The sequence below is a fragment of the Salvelinus alpinus genome, chromosome 35 (assembly GCF_045679555.1).
Source record: "Salvelinus alpinus chromosome 35, SLU_Salpinus.1, whole genome shotgun sequence".
Taxonomy (NCBI): Eukaryota; Metazoa; Chordata; class Actinopteri; order Salmoniformes; family Salmonidae; genus Salvelinus; species Salvelinus alpinus.
In genome coordinates, this window is record NC_092120.1 from 667,079 (window position 1) to 687,112 (window position 20,034).

Genomic DNA, 20,034 nt, shown 5'->3' on the forward strand with positions numbered 1-20,034 from the left:
GTGTGTGCCAGAGCGCAGAATAACTGATGCATTTACGAACGCTCAACACCTGTTGAAAATGGCCGGTGTCAGTAAACATCGGCAAAAACATTTAATTAAGTTGTTTCCAGCAGCACAGTTACAGTCGCCAACGCTCTGGATAACATGAAAACCGCATAACCAGCTCTGCTAGGTCAAGTAAAATGGTCAGAGTGCGGTGTTCTCTCATTTATGTCTGGAAGTAACTAGCAAGCTAGCTAACTTTAGCCAGTTAGCTTGGGTGTTTGACTGCGGTTGTGAGGTCAGAAGGCTCGGATCAACCCTACTCCTCGGCCAGAGCGTCCAGGGTGCGCTCTAAACGCTTCGAATTTATTAACGCACAGAGCACACTCATTGGCACTCCAGGGTGAATTTACGAACGCACGCTACAATGGACAGTCCTGGCCCGCAAACCGATAGGCTATTTAATTTCAAAATGGGGTTAGGTTAAGGTCAGTAGGTACCCACACTTTTCTGCGAGTATTCCTTTTAAAATCATAATCAATCAGCAGACTAAATATTTCTACATGATTACCTAAATGGGCAAGTTACACCCATGCCAAAGTTGTGCAAACAGAGTTCTTCCGGTCACTGTGTTTGGTTTGAATCGAAGGTAAATTAAGTTATTTTGACTTCTGTCCGTGAACGCTTTGCTTAGAAAACAAATGTTTACGCTAATCGTTGAGCGCTCCACCTGTTTCTTTTAATCTTTGTATTCTTGAGTGTGACAACCCTAAAAGGGTGTCAAAAGGAGGAGTCGAAATACAACTTAGTGTATATCGTTTGTTGATTTTTTTCTTTGTTGATTAAAAATAAAATAATAATAAAATTAATTAATTAATAATAAACTTTTTACTATTTTCATGAAATACTATTAACATATTACTATACTGTGACTGCTGAAGTAAAGGATAATGAGTGACACCCTAGGGGTGTCAAAAGGGGGACTCCTAAAAATCCCAAAGTTATCTAATATGTTACTAGGGTACTGAGAACGTGTTCTGAATGGTCATTAAAGGTCTAAAGTTCCTGGGTTTATCAACAACCGGGTATGAATGTATCGATCATTAAACTTGATGGTTTCTGTTTTAATTTACACCCCTTTTGGGGTGTAAAAAGGGGGAATTGTTAGGATTTGCATTTATTGCACTATAACCCAATACTACATCACGTGATTGAATATTAGCAACTGTTGGCCTGGGCGTCTGTGTGTGTGTGCTGGAAGTAACAGTTAGCCCCAGATAAGTGTGCTGGGAAGCTGTGGTTAGCCTTGAGCGAGAACAGAGTGCTTTGTATGCAGGTGCAAATAGCTCAGACAATGTTGCAGAGCTGTCTGACCTCAGCCTCTGGGGTGAGGGAGCGTAATCTACACAGCAACAGCGCCAGGACACCAAAGAGCGCAAAGAGGCTGGGACTAGCCTGAGCGCCGGCGATAGGCTGAGCAAAGTTTAAACCAGGCTCAGCCTCTACGGTGATAGGCCAACAGACGGGTTGGAACTACGTCTGTCACCGTATAAGAACAGCTGTTTACTTACATCCTGCGAGTTCTCTGTTCTGCCCTGTGAGGTGATACAGAGAACCCGTATATACGAAAATTGCATTTACCATTTATCGCTTGAGTTTAATAAAAATACTTAAAGTATATCCGGTGACTCTGAACCACATTTTGGTATGATACCAGATTTGAATTGACGCAAATCCCTTATAATATACATACCAAAGGTAAGGGTGTGGATCAGAAAACCAGTCTGTATTTGGTGTGACCACCATTTGCCTCATGCAGTGTGACACATCTTCATATAGGCTGTTGATTGTGGCCTGTGGAATGTTGTCTCACTCCTCTTCAATGTCTGTGCGAAGTTGCTGGATCTTGGTGGGAACAGGAACACCCTGTCGTGCACAACGATCCAGAGCATTCCAAACATGCTCAATTGGTGACATATCTAGTGCGTATGCAGGCCATGGAAGAACTGGGACATTTTCAGCTTCTAGGAATTGTGTACCGATCCTTACGTCGTGGGGCTGTGCGGAAACATGAGGTGAAGGTGGCGGATGAATGGCACGACAATGGGCCTCAGGATTTCCTCACTGTATCGCTGTGCATTCAAATTGCCATCGATAAAATGCAATTCTGTTCGTTGTCTGTAGTTTATGCCTGTCCATACCATAACCCCACCGCCACCATGGGGCATGTTGACAAGGATACACGCTGTCTGCCATCTACCCGGTCCAGTTGAAACTGGAATTCATCCGTAAAGAGCACACTTCTCCTGCGTGCCAGTAGCCATCGAAGGTGAGCAGTTTCCCACAGAAGTCGGTTACGATGCCCAACTGCAGTCAGGTCAAGAACCTGATGAGGACAACAAGCAAGCAGTTGCACTTCCCTGAGACGGTTTCTGACAGTTTGTGCAGAATTTCTTTGGTTGCGCAAACACATAGTTTCATCAGCTGTCCGGTAGCTTGTCTCAGACAATCCCGCAGCTGGATGTGGATGTCCTGGGCTGGTGTGGTTACACATGGTCTGCAGTTGTGAGACCGGTTGGATGTTTGAGGCAGATTAAATTAATATTCCTGCAGTCAGCATGCCAATTACAGGCTCCCTCAGCTTGAGACACCTGTGGCATTGTTGTATTACACCTTTTAGTGGCCTTTTATTGTCCCTAGCTCAAGGTGCAACTGTGTAATGATGTGTATGGTCCGTGTGGCTCAGTTGGTTGAGCAGGGTGCTTTCAACATCAGGGTTGTGGGCTCAATTCCCACGGGGGACCAGTACGGAGAAATAAACTATGGGATAAGAGTGTCTGCTAAATGACTAAAATGTAAATCTATTCATGCTGTTTAATCAGCTTCCTGATGTGCTACACCTGTCAGGTGGATGGGTTATCTTGGCAAAGGAGAAATGCTCACTAACAGGGATGTAAACAAATTTGTGCAACCTTTTTTGAGAATCTTTTTGTACATATGGAAAATTTGATCTATTATTTTAGCTCATGAAACAGGACCAACACTTTTTTGCATTTATTTTTGTTCAGTGTAGATTACTTGCTCAAATAGAAGCCTGTCTCTAATAATGGCCTATTATGTAGAGTGATTTAATAAAATAAATGCCTGGGACATTAATTTATGGTCATTTAAGATGACTAGCCTTGCTGAGTGAATCAACATTTCGGGCTTATAATCCATAATTGTGTGTAATCATCATTGCCTAGCAGCCTAAGTCTGCAGTGTTGGGTGTATAGGCTGTAATGGTCCTGGGATACACTGTATCAAAGTGCCATGAAAAGAAAGTGATTTTCGTAGCAGGTAAGGAGAGCATTTTCCTAACCTTAACCAGTCTCCTAACCTGCCACGAAAAAGTCACTAAAATATTGAAGTGCCTTGAGAAGAGTTTCCCTTATGGTCCCTGACCTAGTCTAGCTCGTCTTGGTAAGGCTGATGCTCACTGACACGCTGCTTCTCTTTTCACTCAGAATGCCAGTAAGGAGGATATTAGAGGCACTTTAGTCAACAAGATGAAGATCAAACAACGTGCAAAAGCTAAACCACTGCACAAAAAAAGGGAACTAAACACCATGGAAACCTGGGTATAACACAAACAGAACATGGCCCACAGTCAGGTGATGAATCCACCGGCAGAGATTAATCAGATTCTACCCAAGCCCTCTCGAAGAGCACCAGTTCAACTCGTCATTCAGTTTCTAGTCCACTCCACAAGGATCCTGTGGTAGTGCTAACCAGGTTGGCTGAGGTAAGTAGGATTAGTGTTTTCTAATGTGCCTAGTATTGTGGCAAGATCAATAAGATTGTTAATGCATACTTGTAGTTTCTGTATCTTTCTAATCCATAAGGTGGTGGTTAAGACACTTCTGAGAGATATTAAAGTGTGTTTGGTGAAAGAGACGAATGTCAGGAGGGATGAAGACAACAATGGAGGTAGGACATACTGTTTAACATACTCCAGTCTACTCCCAACAGTGCAGTTTAAATGGGTGATGGTTACTGGAACATTCATATTAATATCGGCAAGGACAATTGAATGAGGAAAATTGCATTTACCATTATGGTCTCCCTTTTTTTCTCCCCTCTTATCATACCCATCTCTTCTATCCCTCACTCTCAGGTTATTCTCATCAGTTCTTTCCTTGTCCACACTGCACCATCTCCTTTACTGACTGTTATTTCCTGGAGAATCACATCAAGCACAAACATCAGAAGCAGTACCTGGCCATGTTGAAAAGCCAAGTCTCAAAGAGTAAAAGAGTGTACGGCCCCACACACAGCTGTCCCCACTGTAGCTGCATGTTCCATACACCACGACAGCTAGACATTCATACCTGCCAGGCCCACCCCTTTGCCCGTCCCCAGAAACCTGCCCCTCCCCGGAAAACTGGCCGTCCCCACAGGGTTCAGGAGAAATTCCACACCTGCCCACAGTGTTCCCGCAGATTCAAGTACCTGGGCAGCCTGCTGAAGCACTGCAAGAGTTTGCACAAAATGTCCATTGTTCTCACCGATGGAAACATCAGTTGCGCGGACTGTGAGAAGAGCTTTGAGAATTTCTGGAGCCTGGGGCCTTACCGGTGTCACGAACCAGAGGGTTCTAGACCTAAGGACACTAAACAGATGATCTGTCTGGAAGTCGGCTTCCAATGCTTAGATTGTGGAAAGATCCTCACTACTCTTACGAGCCTGAACACTCACATGCGCATCCACACTGGTGAGAAACCTTATGTCTGCAAGGAGTGCGGCAAGCGCTTCTCAGTTACCGACACTTACCGTTATCACATGTTAATATACAATGGGATCAAGCCATTCAAATGCCAGGACTGCGGGAAGGATTTCAAACAGAAGTCGCTCCTCAGGAAGCACATGACCGTTCACTCTGGTGAGAGGAAGTTCTCCTGCTCCCATTGCGACAGGCAGTTTGCATACAGGGAGAGTCTGAAGCTTCACCTGCGCACACACTCAGGGGAGAGACCTTTCAAATGTACTGTGTGTGGTAAAGACTTTGCTGACAAAGGTTATCTGAAGATGCATCTGAAGATCCACAACAACCAGAAAAACTACCATTGTGGGGTTTGTAGGCAAAAGTTCATAAGGATTGGGGTGCTGAACGTACACCTGCGTGAGAGGCCTTACCACTGCACAGTGTGTGACAAGCAATTTGCCCGACTCGACCACCTGAAGAACCATCAGTGCACTCACACAGGTGAGAAACCATACACCTGTACAGAGTGCGGTAAAAGCTTCACTCAGTCTGGAGATCTGACCAAACACAAGCGCATCCACACTGGGGAGAGGCCGTTTGAATGTTCTGAATGCCATAAACGGTTTATCTGTTCAGGTTCTCTGACCCTGCACATGAGGACCCACACTCACCGTGATGTAAAGCCATACTCCCGCCAAGAGTGTGGGAAGAGCTTTTATGAACAGTCATGTGAACGGCCACATGAAAATCCACAATGGGAAGCGTTATTCCGGTCCTCTCTGCTTTATCAGCTTTGCTCGCAAGTCCAACCTCTCCAAATACCAGCATAGATGTCATAAACCTAAATGATAATGATGTATGTTTTTAACATAAAACATTTTATGAAGCTGTTACTCTTATGAATTAATAGGAGTGGAGTCCGATCTCTTGTCAGTGATAGATGTGTGACCACAAATGCTAACGAAATGTTGCTCCCCTGTTTATGATAACGCCACAATGTTTTTCGCAGTCCTCCAGTTGGGTCACACAGTGAGCTCCATGTATTGGGACAGTGACATGTTTTGGCTCTGTACTCCAGCACTTTGGATTTGAAGTCATACAATGACTGAGGTTATAGTGCAGACTGTCAGCTTTAATTTGGGGGTATTTTCATCCATAGCGGGTGAACCATTTATAAAGAACAACACTTTTTGTACATATTCCCTGGCCGTTTTAAGGGAAACGTTAAATTATTTGGTCCCATATTCCTAGCACGCAATGCTTACATCAAGCTTGTGACTGGATGCATTTGCTGTTTGTTTGGGTGTGTTTCAGAGTATTTTGTGCCCAATAGAAATGAATGGTAAATCATGTATTGTCACTTTTATTATAAATAAGAATAGAATGTTTTCTTCTATATTAGTGGCTACCAGGATTACGGATTATCCTGAATGAATCGTGATTAATGAGTGAGAAAGTTAGAGGCATAAATATCATAGTCTCCTCCTTGCTTCAGTCCATAAGCCGTCATTGGCCGTTTTCTTTGTTTATTCAACCTTTATTTAACTAGGCACGTCAGTTAAGAACAAGTTTTTATTTACATTGACGGCCTAATCCGGATGACGCTGGCCAATTGTGCGCCGCCCTATGGGATTCCTGCTCACGGCTGGTTGTGATACAGCCCGGGATCGAACCAGGGTCTGTAGTGACGCCTCTAACACTGAGATGCTGTGCCACTCGGGAACCCTGCACTGGTTGTGATTTATTGCATTACCAAACATTTGAACATGGCAAGCATATAGTATTATTTCTCTCTCTCTGTATGTTTGTGTGTGTATATACAGTGCATTTGGGAAAGTATTCAGACTCCTTCACTTTTTCCACATTGTTATGTTACAGCCTTATTCTAAAATGGATGAAATACTTTTTCCTCAATTTAAACACAATACCCCTTAACGACAAAGCAAAAACAGGTTTTTAGAGTTGAAAAAATTAAATTACATTTATGTAAGTATTCAGACCCTTTACTCAGTACTTTGTTGAAGCACCTTTGGCAGAGATTACAGCCTTGAGTCTTCTTGGGTATGACGCTACAAGCTTGGTACACCTGTATTGGGGGAGTTTCTCCCATTCTTCTCTGCAGATACTCTCAAGCTGTCAGGTTGGTTGGGGAGCATCATTGCACAGCTATTTTTAGGTCTCCAGAGACGTTCGATCGGGTTCAAGTCCAGGCTTCTGCTGGGTCACTCAAGGACATTCAGAGACTTGTCCTGAAGTCACTCCTGCGTTAGCTTGGCTGTGCGCTTAGGGTTGCTGCAGACATTTTCTTTGGTACCCTTCCCCAGATCTGTGCCTTGACCAAATCCTGTCTTGGAGCTCTACGGACAATTCCTTCAACATCATGGCTTGGTTTTTGCTCTGACATGCACCATCAACTGTGGGACCTTATATAAATTAAATACAATTTTATTGGTCACATACACATGGTATGTGACCAATAAAGTGTAGCGAAATGCTTGTGCTTCTAGTTCTGACAGTGCAGAAATATTTAACAAGTGATCTAACAATTCCACAACAACTACCTAATACACACACATCTAAGTAAAGGGATGGGATAAGAATATGTACATATAAATATATGGATGGGCAATGACTGACCGGCATAGACGAGATGCAATAGATGGTATAAAATACAGTATATACATCTGGGATGAGTAGTGGAAGATATGTAAACATTATTAAAGTGGCATTGTTATAGTGACTAGTGATCCATTTGCTCGAGTGGCCAATGATTTCAAGTCTGTATGTAGGCAGCAGCGTCTCTGTGTTAGTGATGGCTGTTTAACAGTCTAATGGCCTTACGATAGAAGCTATTTTTCAGTCTTTCAGTCCCAGCTTTGATACACCTTTACTGACCTTTCCAAATCATGTCCAATCAGTTGAATTTGCCACAGGTGAACTCCAATTAAGTTGTATAAACATCTCAAGGATGATCAATGGAAACAGGATGCACCTGAGCTCAATTTTGAGTCTCATAGCAAAGGGTCTGAATACTAATGTAAATGTGATATTTCAGTTTTTTATTTGTAATACATTTACAAAAATGTCTAAAAACCTGTTTTCGCTTTGTCATTATGGGATATTGTGTGTAGATTGATGAGGGGGGAAAAACGATTCAATACATTTTAGAATAGGACTGTAAACATAACAAAATGTGGAAACGGGCCTGAATAGTTTACGAATGCACTGTATATATTGTGTTTATTTGATTTAACTTGGCAAGTCAGTTAAGAACAAATTATTATTTACAATGACGGCCTACACGAGCCAAACCCAGACCACGCTGTGCCAATTGTGCGCCGCCCTATGGAACTCCCAATCACGGCCGGTTGTGATCAGCCTGGATTCAAACCAGGATGTCTGTAGTGACACATCTAGCACTGAGATGCAGTGCCTTAGACCGCTGCACCACTCGGGAGCAGTATTCAATAAAGTGCAGACATAGGTCTACGGTGCAGACTAGTAGCTAGCTTGCTACAGCATTAACAGGCCAGTGCCATAAAAGGCACTTTCTGACATGGTAGCAACCTGCAACATTATGATCATGTTGGGAATAGATCATTGCTAGTGCTGGTGGTTTGTTTATAAATAGACTAGCTAGCTATTTACAATGATGGCCTACCAAAAGGCCTCCTGCGGGGATGGGGGCTGGGATTAAAAATATAGGACAAAACACACATCAGGACAAGAGAGACAACACTACATAAAGAGAGGCCTAAGACAACAACATAGCATGGTAGCAACATGACAACAACATGGTAGCAGCACAAAACATGTAATACATATTATTGGGCACAGACAACAGCACAAAGGGAAAGAACACTGTATATATTTGCACACACTGTATATAGATTTTTCTATTGTGTTATTGAGTGTCCCTTTGTTTATCCCATGTGTAACTCTGTGTTGTTTGTGTCGCACTGCTTTGCTTTATCTTGGCCAGGTCGCAGTTGTAAATGAGAACTTGTTCTCAACTGGCCTACCTGGTTAAATAAAGGTGAAATTAAAAAAATATATATAAAAAAAGAAGGTAGAGACAACAATACATCACGCGAATCAGCTACAACTGTCAGTAAGGTGTCCTGATTGAGTCTTTGAATGAAGAGATGGAGATAAAACTGTCCAGTGAGTATGTATATATACTGTATATCTATCTATATTGTATATCTATGGTAGTATCAACCCTACATTTTGACTACCATTTATTATGTACATGATTCCACGGGAATATTCCTTTAAGAATACACACCCAATCAACAGCCTCTTAATCTTTGGCTATTACCTGATTGGCCAGTTGTCCCCGCTAAAGTAAATTGTTTTCTGGTTTTAATCTCGGCCAGTACGAAATCCATGCTGTTTTATCCGTGAAGATTAACGAGAAACAAAAACTGTTTCTGGTGAATTTGGTAATTGTTGGGTGAGACGGGTTAAACGTTGTCTATCGTTAGCTTTCTTGCTTGCTAGTTTATAGCATTGAATTGCAGGTGTTGGTTTGCTATTTTAGCTCGCTCTGTTCTCATCAACAAAGAACATTATTAGCTAGCTACCTAGCGCTAGCAGAAGTCAATTTAGTGCAGACAAGGTCTACGGTGCAGACTAGTAGCTAACTTGCTACATCATTAGCAAAGAGGCTAGTTCCATAAAATACCATAAAAGGCACGTTCTGACATGGTAGTTACCCACAACATTATGGTAATGTCAATAGATCGCCGCTGTTGGTTTGTTTATAAGTAGACTAGTTAGCTAGTTTCGAGCATTTGATAATGCAGCCTAATGTTGTTTGTGTTGGATGGGTGATGGCCTGGTCTAGCTCTTGAGTTAAGTCAGCTTGGTCTTTTCCCCACAGAATTCAAAGAAAGATGAATGTTAACCAGACTGAGGTACTCAAATCAACTAGATGGAGAACAAACCTGGAGAAAGTTAACATAACCAAGAGGACTAAACAGTCCAAAACGAATGCGGTTACTTTGAACTCCATCCAAATAAAACAGGAACCAAGAGACTTTGAGCAGAAGGAAATTGGGGACGGTGACCGTTCCAAACTTTCCTTGCTGAAGAAGCATGTCAAGCAACAACAAACTATATCCAACCAACCGACCATGTGTAGTCAGATATCATGGAGTCCTCTAGTGCTGTTAACAAGATTGTCTAAGGTCAGAAGAGTTAGTCTTTCCAAACATGTGACAGTTAATAACTTGACAAGAGTATTTAGATTGTTGGTTAATGCATGCTGTTTTCTTCATTAATCTAATCCATAAGGTGGTGGTTAAGACTCTTCTGAGCGATACTAAAGTGTGTTTGGTGAAGGAAGAAACAGATGCCAGGAGGGATGAAGACAACAGTGGAGGTAGGACATAGTGTTCATACATACTTTAGTCTACTCCCAACACAGCAGTTTAACCCTGTAAGAGCCTTAACTCATGTCAAACACTACATAGTTCATCTCCTGTGACCCAGATATAGTGCTGAGTGATTGGTACTTTTTGAGGTCTGTTCGGTTTCAATTCAAATATTAAAAAGTTCATGGTTTTAAGTTTGGATCAGTTTTTTAAAACCTTAAATGCACCATGCATTATGTGGGTTGAATGCTGTAACATAGAATATAACAATTAGTTTAAGTCATTTGATGCCCATTACTTTACTTAAAATATTTGTGTATTACACTTTATTATGAATTTATTATTACATTCCAAGTCATCATTTCCTCTAGAGCTGCTGCCTATTTTCTGACAAAATCACTATTTTAGTAGTTCAATGTAAATAAGGCATACTTTTATGACTGCTGATTACCAACTATCAATCACTTAGATCATGTATTTTCAGGTAAAGATACCTCTCGAAGCAACTGCTCTCGATCGTGCATTCTAATGTATCTTTTACATAGCAGGCGTAAAAGAAACGGACCGAACAAGTAGGCACGCAATGGATTATGGTTATTGTAGTTAATTACTACGTTTTCTTTGCCAAACTATGTAGACTATTTGGAAACTACAACTCCATACTACATTGCAGAGTTCGGGCTTGATCTGATTAATCTCTAGAGAAACTGTGCATTGAGCTCACATAAAAATAAATGTAATTTGAATAATTGAACCGACGTCAGTCATTTAGTTGTTTGAATTTTTTTTTTAATGACCAACATTTTGGTTAATCGCTCGGCACTACCCAGATGTATCTCTTAAAAAGCATTTGTTGTGTCCTATCATCTCTAAGATGTAGTGATTATGTAGAAAACAAGTGTTGCAAAAATCCTTGGGTCTCACAGGATTAAATGGATGATGAATTACTGAAGGTGAATTGTCAGCAAGGATTTCAAAAAAAAATTTTTTTTAGGAAAATGACATTTGTTCCCTTTCTCTCATCATACCCTTCTTCTTTACCTTCCTTTCTTCCTTCCACCCATCTCTGTCCTCCCTCAGTCTTGTCTCCTCAGTTCTTTCCTTGTCCACACTGCACCATCTCCTTTACTGACTGTTATTTCCTAGAGAATCACATCAAGAACAAACACCAGAAGCAGTACCTGGCCATGTTGAAAAGCCAAGTCTCAAAGAGTAAAAGAGTGTACGGCCCCACACACAGCTGTCCCCACTGTAGCTGCATGTTCCATACACCACGACAGCTAGACATTCATACCCGCCAGGCTCACCCCTCTGCCCGTCCCCGGAAACCTTCCCATCCCCGCAGGGTTCCGGGGAAACTCCACCCCTGCCCGCAGTGTGCCCGCAGATTCCCTTACCTGGGCACCCTGCTGAAGCACTGCAAGAATTTGCACAAAATGGCCGTTGTTCGCATCGATGGACACCTCAGTTGCGCGGCGTGTGGGAAGAGCTTTGAGAATTGTTGGGGATTGGGGCCTCACCGGTGTCACGAACCAGAGGGCACTAAACTTAAGGACACTAAGCCTGTGATATGTCTGGAAGTCGGCTTCCATTGCTCTGAGTGTGGCAAGATCCTCACTACTCCTACGAGCCTGAACACTCACATGCGCATCCACACCGGAGAGAAGCCTTATGAATGCAAGGAGTGCGGCAAAAGATTCTCGAACGGCAGCAGTTTAGGCAAACACCTGCTGATACACAAGGGGGTCAAAGAATTCAAATGCCAGGATTGTGGGAAGGCTTTCGCCCAGGCAAACCTTCTGAGGAATCACATGACCGTTCACTCTGGTGAGAGAAAGTTCTCCTGCTCCCATTGCGACAAGCGGTATGCATACAGGGGTAGTCTGGAGCTTCACCTGCGCACACACTCAGGAGAGAGACCTTTCAAATGTACTGTGTGTGGTAAAGACTTTGCTGACAAATGTTATCTGAAAACACACCTGAATATACACAACAACCAGAAAAACTACCATTGTGGGGTTTGTGGGCGGAAGTTCATAAGGCTTGGGTTGTTGAAGTTACACATGCGCTCACACACCGGGGAGAGGCCCTACCACTGCACAGTGTGCGACAATAAGTTTTTTAGACTCTCACACCTAAAGAACCATCATCTCACTCACACAGGTGAGAAACCATACACCTGTACAGAGTGCGGTAAAAGCTTCACTCAGTCTGGAGATCTGGCTAAACACAAGCGTCACCACACTGGGGAGAGGCCGTTTGAATGTTCTGAATGCCACAGCCGGTTTATCTGTTCAGGTTCTCTGACCCTGCACATGAGGACCCACACTCACCGTGATGTAAAGCCATACTCCTGCCAAGAGTGTGGGAAGAGCTTTTATGAACAGAGTCATGTAAAAGTCCACATGAAAATCCACAAGGGGAAACCGTATTCCTGCCCCCACTGCTTTTTTTGCTTTGCTCGCAAGAGCAACCTCTCCAATCACCTGTCTAGATGTCCTAAACTTAAATGCGTTAAACCTATTAATGGGGGGGGGCGGGTTCGTTCCCTTCAGTGATCGATGCTGGGCAACAGATGCGAACTGTACCCCTACTGTGTATGATAACTGCATATCACAGAATCTACCTATGATAGATTTCTTTAGCAATACTCCAATTTGTTCATATACATTAGATTGTTAGTTACGTTTTTGTTGTCTTAGTTTGTTTTTAACCTGTATTTTATATTTTTAAATATATATATTTTTTTGAAGGGACAGTGATATACATTAGATTGTTTGACTGATTGTCCTAGTGATTAGTAGGGGATAATGTTTTGAAAAGATGACGGGATGTTTATTTTCCTTTATGTTTGTAGTGTATACCTTGACTTGGAAGAAGAGGAGCATTTATGTGTAGGTCACTCCCCTAGTATTGTTTTAAACATGACATTAGATTCATGGGGCTCCCGAGTGGCGCAGCGGTCGAAGGCACTGCATCTCAGTGCTGGAGGCGTCACTACAGACACCTGGTTTGAATCCAGGCTGTATCACAACCGGCAGTGATTGGGAGTCCCATAGGGCGGCTCACAATTGGCCCAGCGTCGTCCGGGATAGGCCGGTGTAGGCCGTCATTGTAAATATAAAACGTGTTCTTAACTGACTTGCCTAGTTAAATTTTAAAAATTAAAGTTAATTACATAAAGACCACTTGAACAGTTGGAACACATGATTTGTTTCAGTCCATAAGCCATCATTGGCCTGCACTGGTTGTAATATTGCAGTACTGAACTTATGAAGCCATACTTCTGCCAAGAATGTGGGAAAAGCTTCTATGAACTGAAACACTTTAGATGCCACATGAGAACACACAGGGGAGAGATCGTACCCCTTCCCCCTTGCTTCTCCAGCTTCACTCACAAACCAAACCTCTTGAAACACCTGCCTAATGTTGTAAATGATCATGATTTGCCTTTTTTATATAACAACATATATAATGAAATGCATTGTATTCATAGGTATCACTTGGAGGTGACTCCGCCACAGTGAAATTATAACGTTATAATGGATTGTCATTAAGTTATAATTACATTGTTTAATGAACTATGTGTTGGAATTTTTTCGTATTTTTTTTCTTAATTTCATCGCTTTTTAAACGATACACAAGATTTGTATGCTGACTCCTGGTGCTGACTGACAATAAAGGTGACAGTTTGTGAAATATGGCATGTCTGTTGTTTTGTGCTAAAAGGTAGACTCAGCGAAATGACGTTGCCACAAGCAGCACCACAGAATGCGATGAGCGAGATGCAAGACTTTGCTCACACAGTATTTGCGCTGGTGGGAGGAGCTGTAGGAGGACGGGCTCGTTGGAATGTCTGGAATAGAACTGAGTAAAACGTGGTTTCCATGTTTTTGTTTTATACTGTTCCATTTATTCCATTCCAGCCATTACACTGATTCTGGCCTCTAATAGCTCCTCCCACCAGCCTCCTCTGATCTACGCTATGTGCATGGGTCACTTCATACTATTACAGAGTGATAGCACCAGGACCAAAACCACAGAGAGATTTAGCCTCTCACTTCAATGCACTTAGTTCTTGCAGAAATTGACCCGCTATGTTGTTTACTTTGTGCATGTACGTCATATCGCAGAGTCTACCTTGAACGTAAATCCACATCTCTCCCAGAGTAATGTCAATTAAGTTAAGTTGGGTTAACAGGGTTACCACTTGAACAGAGAACCACCCATCATGTCATTAACTGATTTGTACCAGTCCATAAGCTAAGAACCATCATTGGCTTGTAGTGGTGTTGATATTACATGGTCCTGTACAGTATTGGATCCCAACTAAGGGTACAAGCCTAGGGCCCCTGGGGGTACTTGAGAAGACTCATGAGACTGTAGGCCTACTGGTAAAATGCACATGATGGGATACTTCAAGGGTACTCCAGGCAAAGCAAAATTGAGTTGGTGGTACAGTAACCAAAAATGGTTGGGAACCAATGCTGTACAGTATCGTTCCCACATTTTGACAGAGGCCTGTTTATTATTGCAATAAAATATCATAAACATAACACATTTCCAATATTTATTTTGAGGAATATTTCTTTAAGAATCCACACCAATAAACCGCCTCCAAATCGTTGCATAGCGAGGAGCCATTACCTGATTGGTCAAGGCCACGTTTAGTAGGCACTTTAAGGACATAAACTAGCAGCGTTTTTATGGCGTCGACAAAGGTAGGCGAGGCTGTGTTGGCCCTTCTATCATTGAGCATTTACGAGATATACAATAATACGTTAACCTTTGCTGTATTATTCTCATCAACAAAGACGAGACTACTCGTTAACGACTAAGGTGAAACTCCATATGATTATTGCATTTTCGTGTGTTGCACCAAAGATACTGTATATAATGACGAGATGCTTGTCTCCGCCCTAACAATGAGGATTCGTTGTCTACAGAGCATAACGGCGGGCTCCCCTCTATTCCTTTCTTTAGATAGGTGGATACATCTGTTTTTTTTAATATTCTGAGGGGTGTTGACGTCCGCCGCCTGTAAAACGTCTCGAATTTCAACAGGGACAACTGTTGTATGAAGTGTTTTTTCTCAAAGCTGCCGGGATGTCAGTGCATCACACTTATATCAGTATACTCATAACAACCTAAGCATTACCAAACTTCTATTATATCAAATAAGACACACGTATAAAAATATAATTTCCTTTTTATCTTGACTAAATTCGACACTCATTGCCCCGACCCCATACAAAAACCCCTCACATAAATAATGATCTGCTTAACGTGGTCAGATTTTGGGAAGTGACACGCTCTCGCTTTGCCTCAGCCTATCTGGTTGCACTTGCATTCAGTAGCATCTATGAATCACACGATTACATAGGATTGACGTAAACGGAAGAACCAAGGACAGGATGGTTCCAGGGGCTATTCATTACGCTGATTCTGTTGCAAAACGTTTCTTTAACGGAACGAAACGGGGAGGGACTTATCTGAATTTGTCCAATAGAAACTCGTGGTTGGACTAATGATTACACCCCTGATGTTCTGAGATTCTCTCTGGTGTTTACAAAACCACTTCTGCTGTGAGATTATTATATCAGGATTCAAGGATGCTGCGAGATTAGGATATCCTGACCTGTTTAAAGGCGTTACGTGGTCAATCTGATGTTTGCATTGACCGTTCAGCATTTACGGCGATACGCCTCTGCAGAAGTCAGGGCATTTATACTTATTGCGCTTTGCGGAGCAGCGCAGATCTGTTGTAAAGGAAATTGTCAAGGAATGAGTTTGTGTTTATACAGGACCTCCCATCCCCACCTACCGTCACCCAACCATGTCAATGCGAAGGAGCTATATGGAGCCATCCACATTGTTACAACATTTGGGAGGTTCACGGCGGTGCGGTATGGAGCTCAATTTGGCCTCTGCATGCCACCAGAGGCTCCGAGATTACTTTACACCATCCAAATAGAGCCTCTGACCACATTTTCGGATCAAGCATTTATTGGCTTTTAGACAAAGCTATTTTTAACGGTAGAGCAAAGGATGGCACTATATGGGAAATTAATGGCTGCAGTATTGCCGTTATAATGACTACATTATGCATGGAATGCCAAGGCATAATTGTATAAAAGTGTGTATTCTAATTTAAAATGTATGTTGTTCTGTACCTATCTATTAATGTTATGTAATATGTTATGTTTTGTTTGGACCCCAGTAAGAGTAGCTAATGGGGATCCTAATAAAATACAAATACTAGCAGCTCAAGACATTAGCTAGTTAGACTGCTGCACCACTCGGGATCCCTAAACTAAGGCACTGCATCTCAGTGCTAGAGGCGTCACTACAGACCCTGGTTCGATATTAGTATGATCCCTGCCTGGTATTGCTCTCTAAGGGATGATGCTCAATAAAACCTGATCTTTTCCCCTTAGAATTCAAATGAAGAAGCACTCAAGATGAAGAGCAAACCTGGGTAAAAGCAACACAACAAAACTAAGATGTCTAAACACCATCGAGACCCCATCAAAACAGAGTGTGGAACACAGTCAGATGATGTTTACTGCAATAGAGAAGAACCAGACATTAGCCAATCACCCTACATTACTAAAGGGGTTTGTATCAGCTCCATCCAAATCAAAGAGGAACCAACAGACTTTGAACAGCAGGGAATGGGAGAGGAACCAAACCGTTCTGTTCCTTCCTTCCAGAAGAAGCACATCAAACATCAAAATACATCCAATCCAATGACCGGATGTAGCAAGATATCATTGAGTCCTGTGGTGACACTAACAAGATTGTCTAATGTAAGAAGAGTTAGTGGTCTTTCCCAACATGTGACAGTAACTAGACAATAATATTTAGACTTTTGGTTGATGCGTACTGTGGTTTCTTCATTTTTCTAATCCATAAGGTAGTGGTTAAGACACTTCTGCGAGACACTAAGGTGTGTTTGGTGAAGGAGGAAAACTCAGACGAGACAGATGGAGGTAGGGCATAGTTCATACATCCTGTCCACCCTCAACACTGCATTTGAAATGGATGATGGGATTACTTGAACATCATTTGAACATTAATTTACCAAACTTTGAAATGAATTTTCAGCAAAGATATTTACTCAAACATTTTATTGTTGAATGAGGAAATGTAAGTAATCACAACTATGTTCTGTTTCCTCTCTCCTCCCATCGCTCTCTTCTCACTCTTTCTACCATCCTTCCACTGCTCTGTACCTCTCCCTCAGTCTCTACTTCTCAGTTCTTTCCTTGTCCACACTGCACCATCTCCTTCACTGACTGTTACTTCCTGGAGAACCACATCAAGACCAAACACCAGAAGCAGTACGTGGCCATGCTGAAAAGCCATGTCTCAACAAGTAAAACCGTGTATGCCCCCACACACAGCTGTCCCCACTGTAGCTGCATGTTCCATACCCCACGACAGCTACACGTCCACACCCGTCAGGCCCACACCTCTGCCCCGCTAAGGAAACTCCACCCCTGCCCTTATTGTGACCGCAGCTTCCAGTACATAGCCAGACTGCATACTCACTGCAAGGTTTGGCACAAAATGTCTGTCGCTTTCACAGATGGATACCTCAGTTGCGCTGACTGTGGAAAGAGCTTCAGGAATTCCTGGGGACTGGGGCCTCACCAGTGTCACAAACCTGAGGACACTAAGCCTGAGGATGGCCCTGTCTGTATGAACATTGGCATGCCATGCTCAGAGTGTGGCAAAAACTGCTCTAGTCCTCGGAATCTGCGCATTCACATGCGCACACACACCGGCGAGAAGCCTTACGTATGCAAGGAGTGTGGCAAGAGCTTCTCAGAAGACAGCAGTTACCGCAAACACATGATGATACACTCGGGGGTCAAGCCATTCAAATGCCAGGATTGTGGAAAGGGTTTTGCCCGGATGGGGCGCCTCCGAGTTCACATGACTATTCACTCTGGCGAGAAGTCTTTCTCCTGCTCCAAATGTGACAAGCGGTTTGCATACAAGGACTGTCTGAAGCTTCACCTGCGCACACACTCAGGTGAGAGACCTTTCAAATGTACTGTGTGTGGTAAAGACTTTGCTTACAGAAATTATCTGAAGTTGCATCTGAAGATCCACAACAATGAAAGGAACTACCATTGTGGGGTTTGTGGGCTGAAGTTCATAAACAGTGCTGCGTTGAAAACCCACCAGCGCACACACACTGGGGAGAGGCCTTTCCATTGCACAGTGTGTGACAAGACATTTTTCCGACATGAACACCTGAAGAACCACCAGCGCACTCACACAGGTGAGAAACCATACACCTGTACAGAGTGCGGTAAAAGCTTCACTCAGTCTGGAGATCTGACCAAACACAAGCGCATCCACACTGGGGAGAGGCCATTTGAATGTTCTGAATGCCACCGACGGTTTATCTGTTCTGCTGATCTGAACAGACACATGAGGATCCACAATAACTCACGGCCATATCCCTGCCAAGAGTGTGACAAGAGATTCCGCTTGGCCAACCACCTTAAAATTCACATGAGGACCCACACTGGGGAGAGACCGTACTCCTGCCCCCGCTGCCATCGCACCTTCGCTCGCACCCACCACCTCTCTGGTCACCTCCCTAGATGTCGCTGAATGATGAAATTAGACTATATAAATAAACTCTTTTACTCTTATTGTAGTTATTAAATAAGGGAACAGTGATGTACAGAAGATGATTTTGTGCCCGACTCTGACCTGGTAATGCTAATAAATGGTAATGACAATAAAGGCCTCTATATTCTGTTGTGTAGTTCTGGTGTTTTGTGTATGCCAACTTGATGATTGAGTTGGAGGCGTGCGTAGCCAATAAGAGAGTCATATCACATACATTTCAGTCTCCCAGTATTCATTGGACTGCACTGGCTGGTTTTGATATTGCAGCATGTCTGACTCTGCATATTACAATATGCAAGCTATTGAAGAGGAATGATTCAAGCTCTTAAAGTCTCTGCATGGTCAATCCGCCATCTGCAGTGGCAGTATAGCATTTACTGAGATGCAGCCGCAGTAGTCAGAGGAAACATACTTTTTAAGTAAGTAGGTTTGTGTTTATACAGGACCTTCCGCCCCCACCTACCGTCAACCAATCATGTCAATGCTGGGCTATACAGAGCCCTCCGCATTGTTACAACTACAAAGGCGCACAGCGATGTGGTACGGAGCTTGATTTGGCCTCTGCATGCCTCCGGAGGCTCACACCCGCCATACAAAGCCTCCGAACACATATGCAGATCAAGCATAAATTGGTTTTTAGGCTACACTATCATTCCCACATTTTGATAGTCAAATGAGGACATAGGGACATTCTCAATTGGTTAGCTAACTCTTCCGTCCTCTCCTTGCCTCCTTTTGAAAAAGGTCAAAGGTAATCAAGGAAATTTGCATCCTGTAGCTCTAACTCCAAAAGGTTTTGGAACACTAAAGTCCATGGAGAATAAGAGCCCCTCCCAGCTGCCCACTGCACTGAGGCTAGGTAACACTGTCACCACCGATAAATCCACGATAATCGAGAATTTCAATAAGCATTTCTCTACGGCTGGCCATGCTTTCCTCCTAGCTACCCCAACCCTGGCCAACAGCTCCCCCCCCCCCCCCCCCAGCTACTTTCCCAAGCCTCCCCAGCTTCTCCTTCACCCAAATCCAGAGAGCAGATGTTCTGAAAGAGCTGCAAAACCTGGATCCGTACAAATCAGCTGGGCTGGACAATCTGGACCCTCTCTTTCTAAAATTATCCGCCGCCATTGTTGCAACCCCTATTACCAGTCTGTTCAACCTCTCTTTCGTATCGTCCGAGATCCCTAAAGATTGGAAAGCTGCCGCGGTCATCCCCCTCTTCAAAGGGGGTGACACTCTAGACCCAAACTGTTATAGACCTATATCCATCCTGCCCTG

General features: G+C 43.1%; 2 protein-coding genes, 1 long non-coding RNA gene and 1 pseudogene across 7 annotated transcripts in view; 3 read left to right on the forward strand and 1 right to left on the reverse strand.

The window, feature by feature from the left end:
• LOC139564397 (uncharacterized) overlaps window positions 1–20,034 on the reverse strand; it is a 418,006-nt gene that overhangs the window by 287,134 nt on the left and 110,838 nt on the right. The gene's annotated exons all lie outside the window — the stretch shown is intronic.
• LOC139564063 (gastrula zinc finger protein XlCGF57.1-like) lies at window positions 2,342–6,595 on the forward strand (annotated as a pseudogene).
• On the forward strand, window positions 9,063–13,803 carry LOC139564169 (oocyte zinc finger protein XlCOF6-like). Of its 3 annotated transcripts, none has more exons than XM_071383416.1 (4): window positions 9,063–9,182; window positions 9,612–9,918; window positions 10,025–10,112; window positions 11,185–13,803. In XM_071383416.1, exons 2-4 carry the CDS (start codon window positions 9,625–9,627, stop codon window positions 12,660–12,662), a joined length of 1,860 nt encoding a protein of 619 aa, XP_071239517.1. In that variant the 5' UTR covers window positions 9,063–9,182; window positions 9,612–9,624; the 3' UTR covers window positions 12,663–13,803. The 3 variants fall into 3 exon arrangements, with proteins under 3 accessions (XP_071239517.1, XP_071239518.1, XP_071239519.1); XM_071383417.1 differs by having other exon boundaries at window positions 9,069–9,171; XM_071383418.1 differs by having other exon boundaries at window positions 9,095–9,457.
• On the forward strand, window positions 14,761–18,885 carry LOC139564170 (zinc finger protein 436-like). Of its 3 annotated transcripts, none has more exons than XM_071383420.1 (4): window positions 14,761–14,825; window positions 16,542–16,913; window positions 17,021–17,096; window positions 17,351–18,885. In XM_071383420.1, the coding sequence occupies exons 2-4, from the start codon at window positions 16,608–16,610 to the stop codon at window positions 18,733–18,735; spliced, it is 1,767 nt and encodes a 588-aa protein (XP_071239521.1). In that variant the 5' UTR covers window positions 14,761–14,825; window positions 16,542–16,607; the 3' UTR covers window positions 18,736–18,885. The 3 variants fall into 3 exon arrangements, with proteins under 3 accessions (XP_071239521.1, XP_071239520.1, XP_071239522.1); XM_071383419.1 differs by having other exon boundaries at window positions 14,818–14,943; XM_071383421.1 differs by lacking the exon at window positions 14,761–14,825 and adding an exon at window positions 14,956–16,240.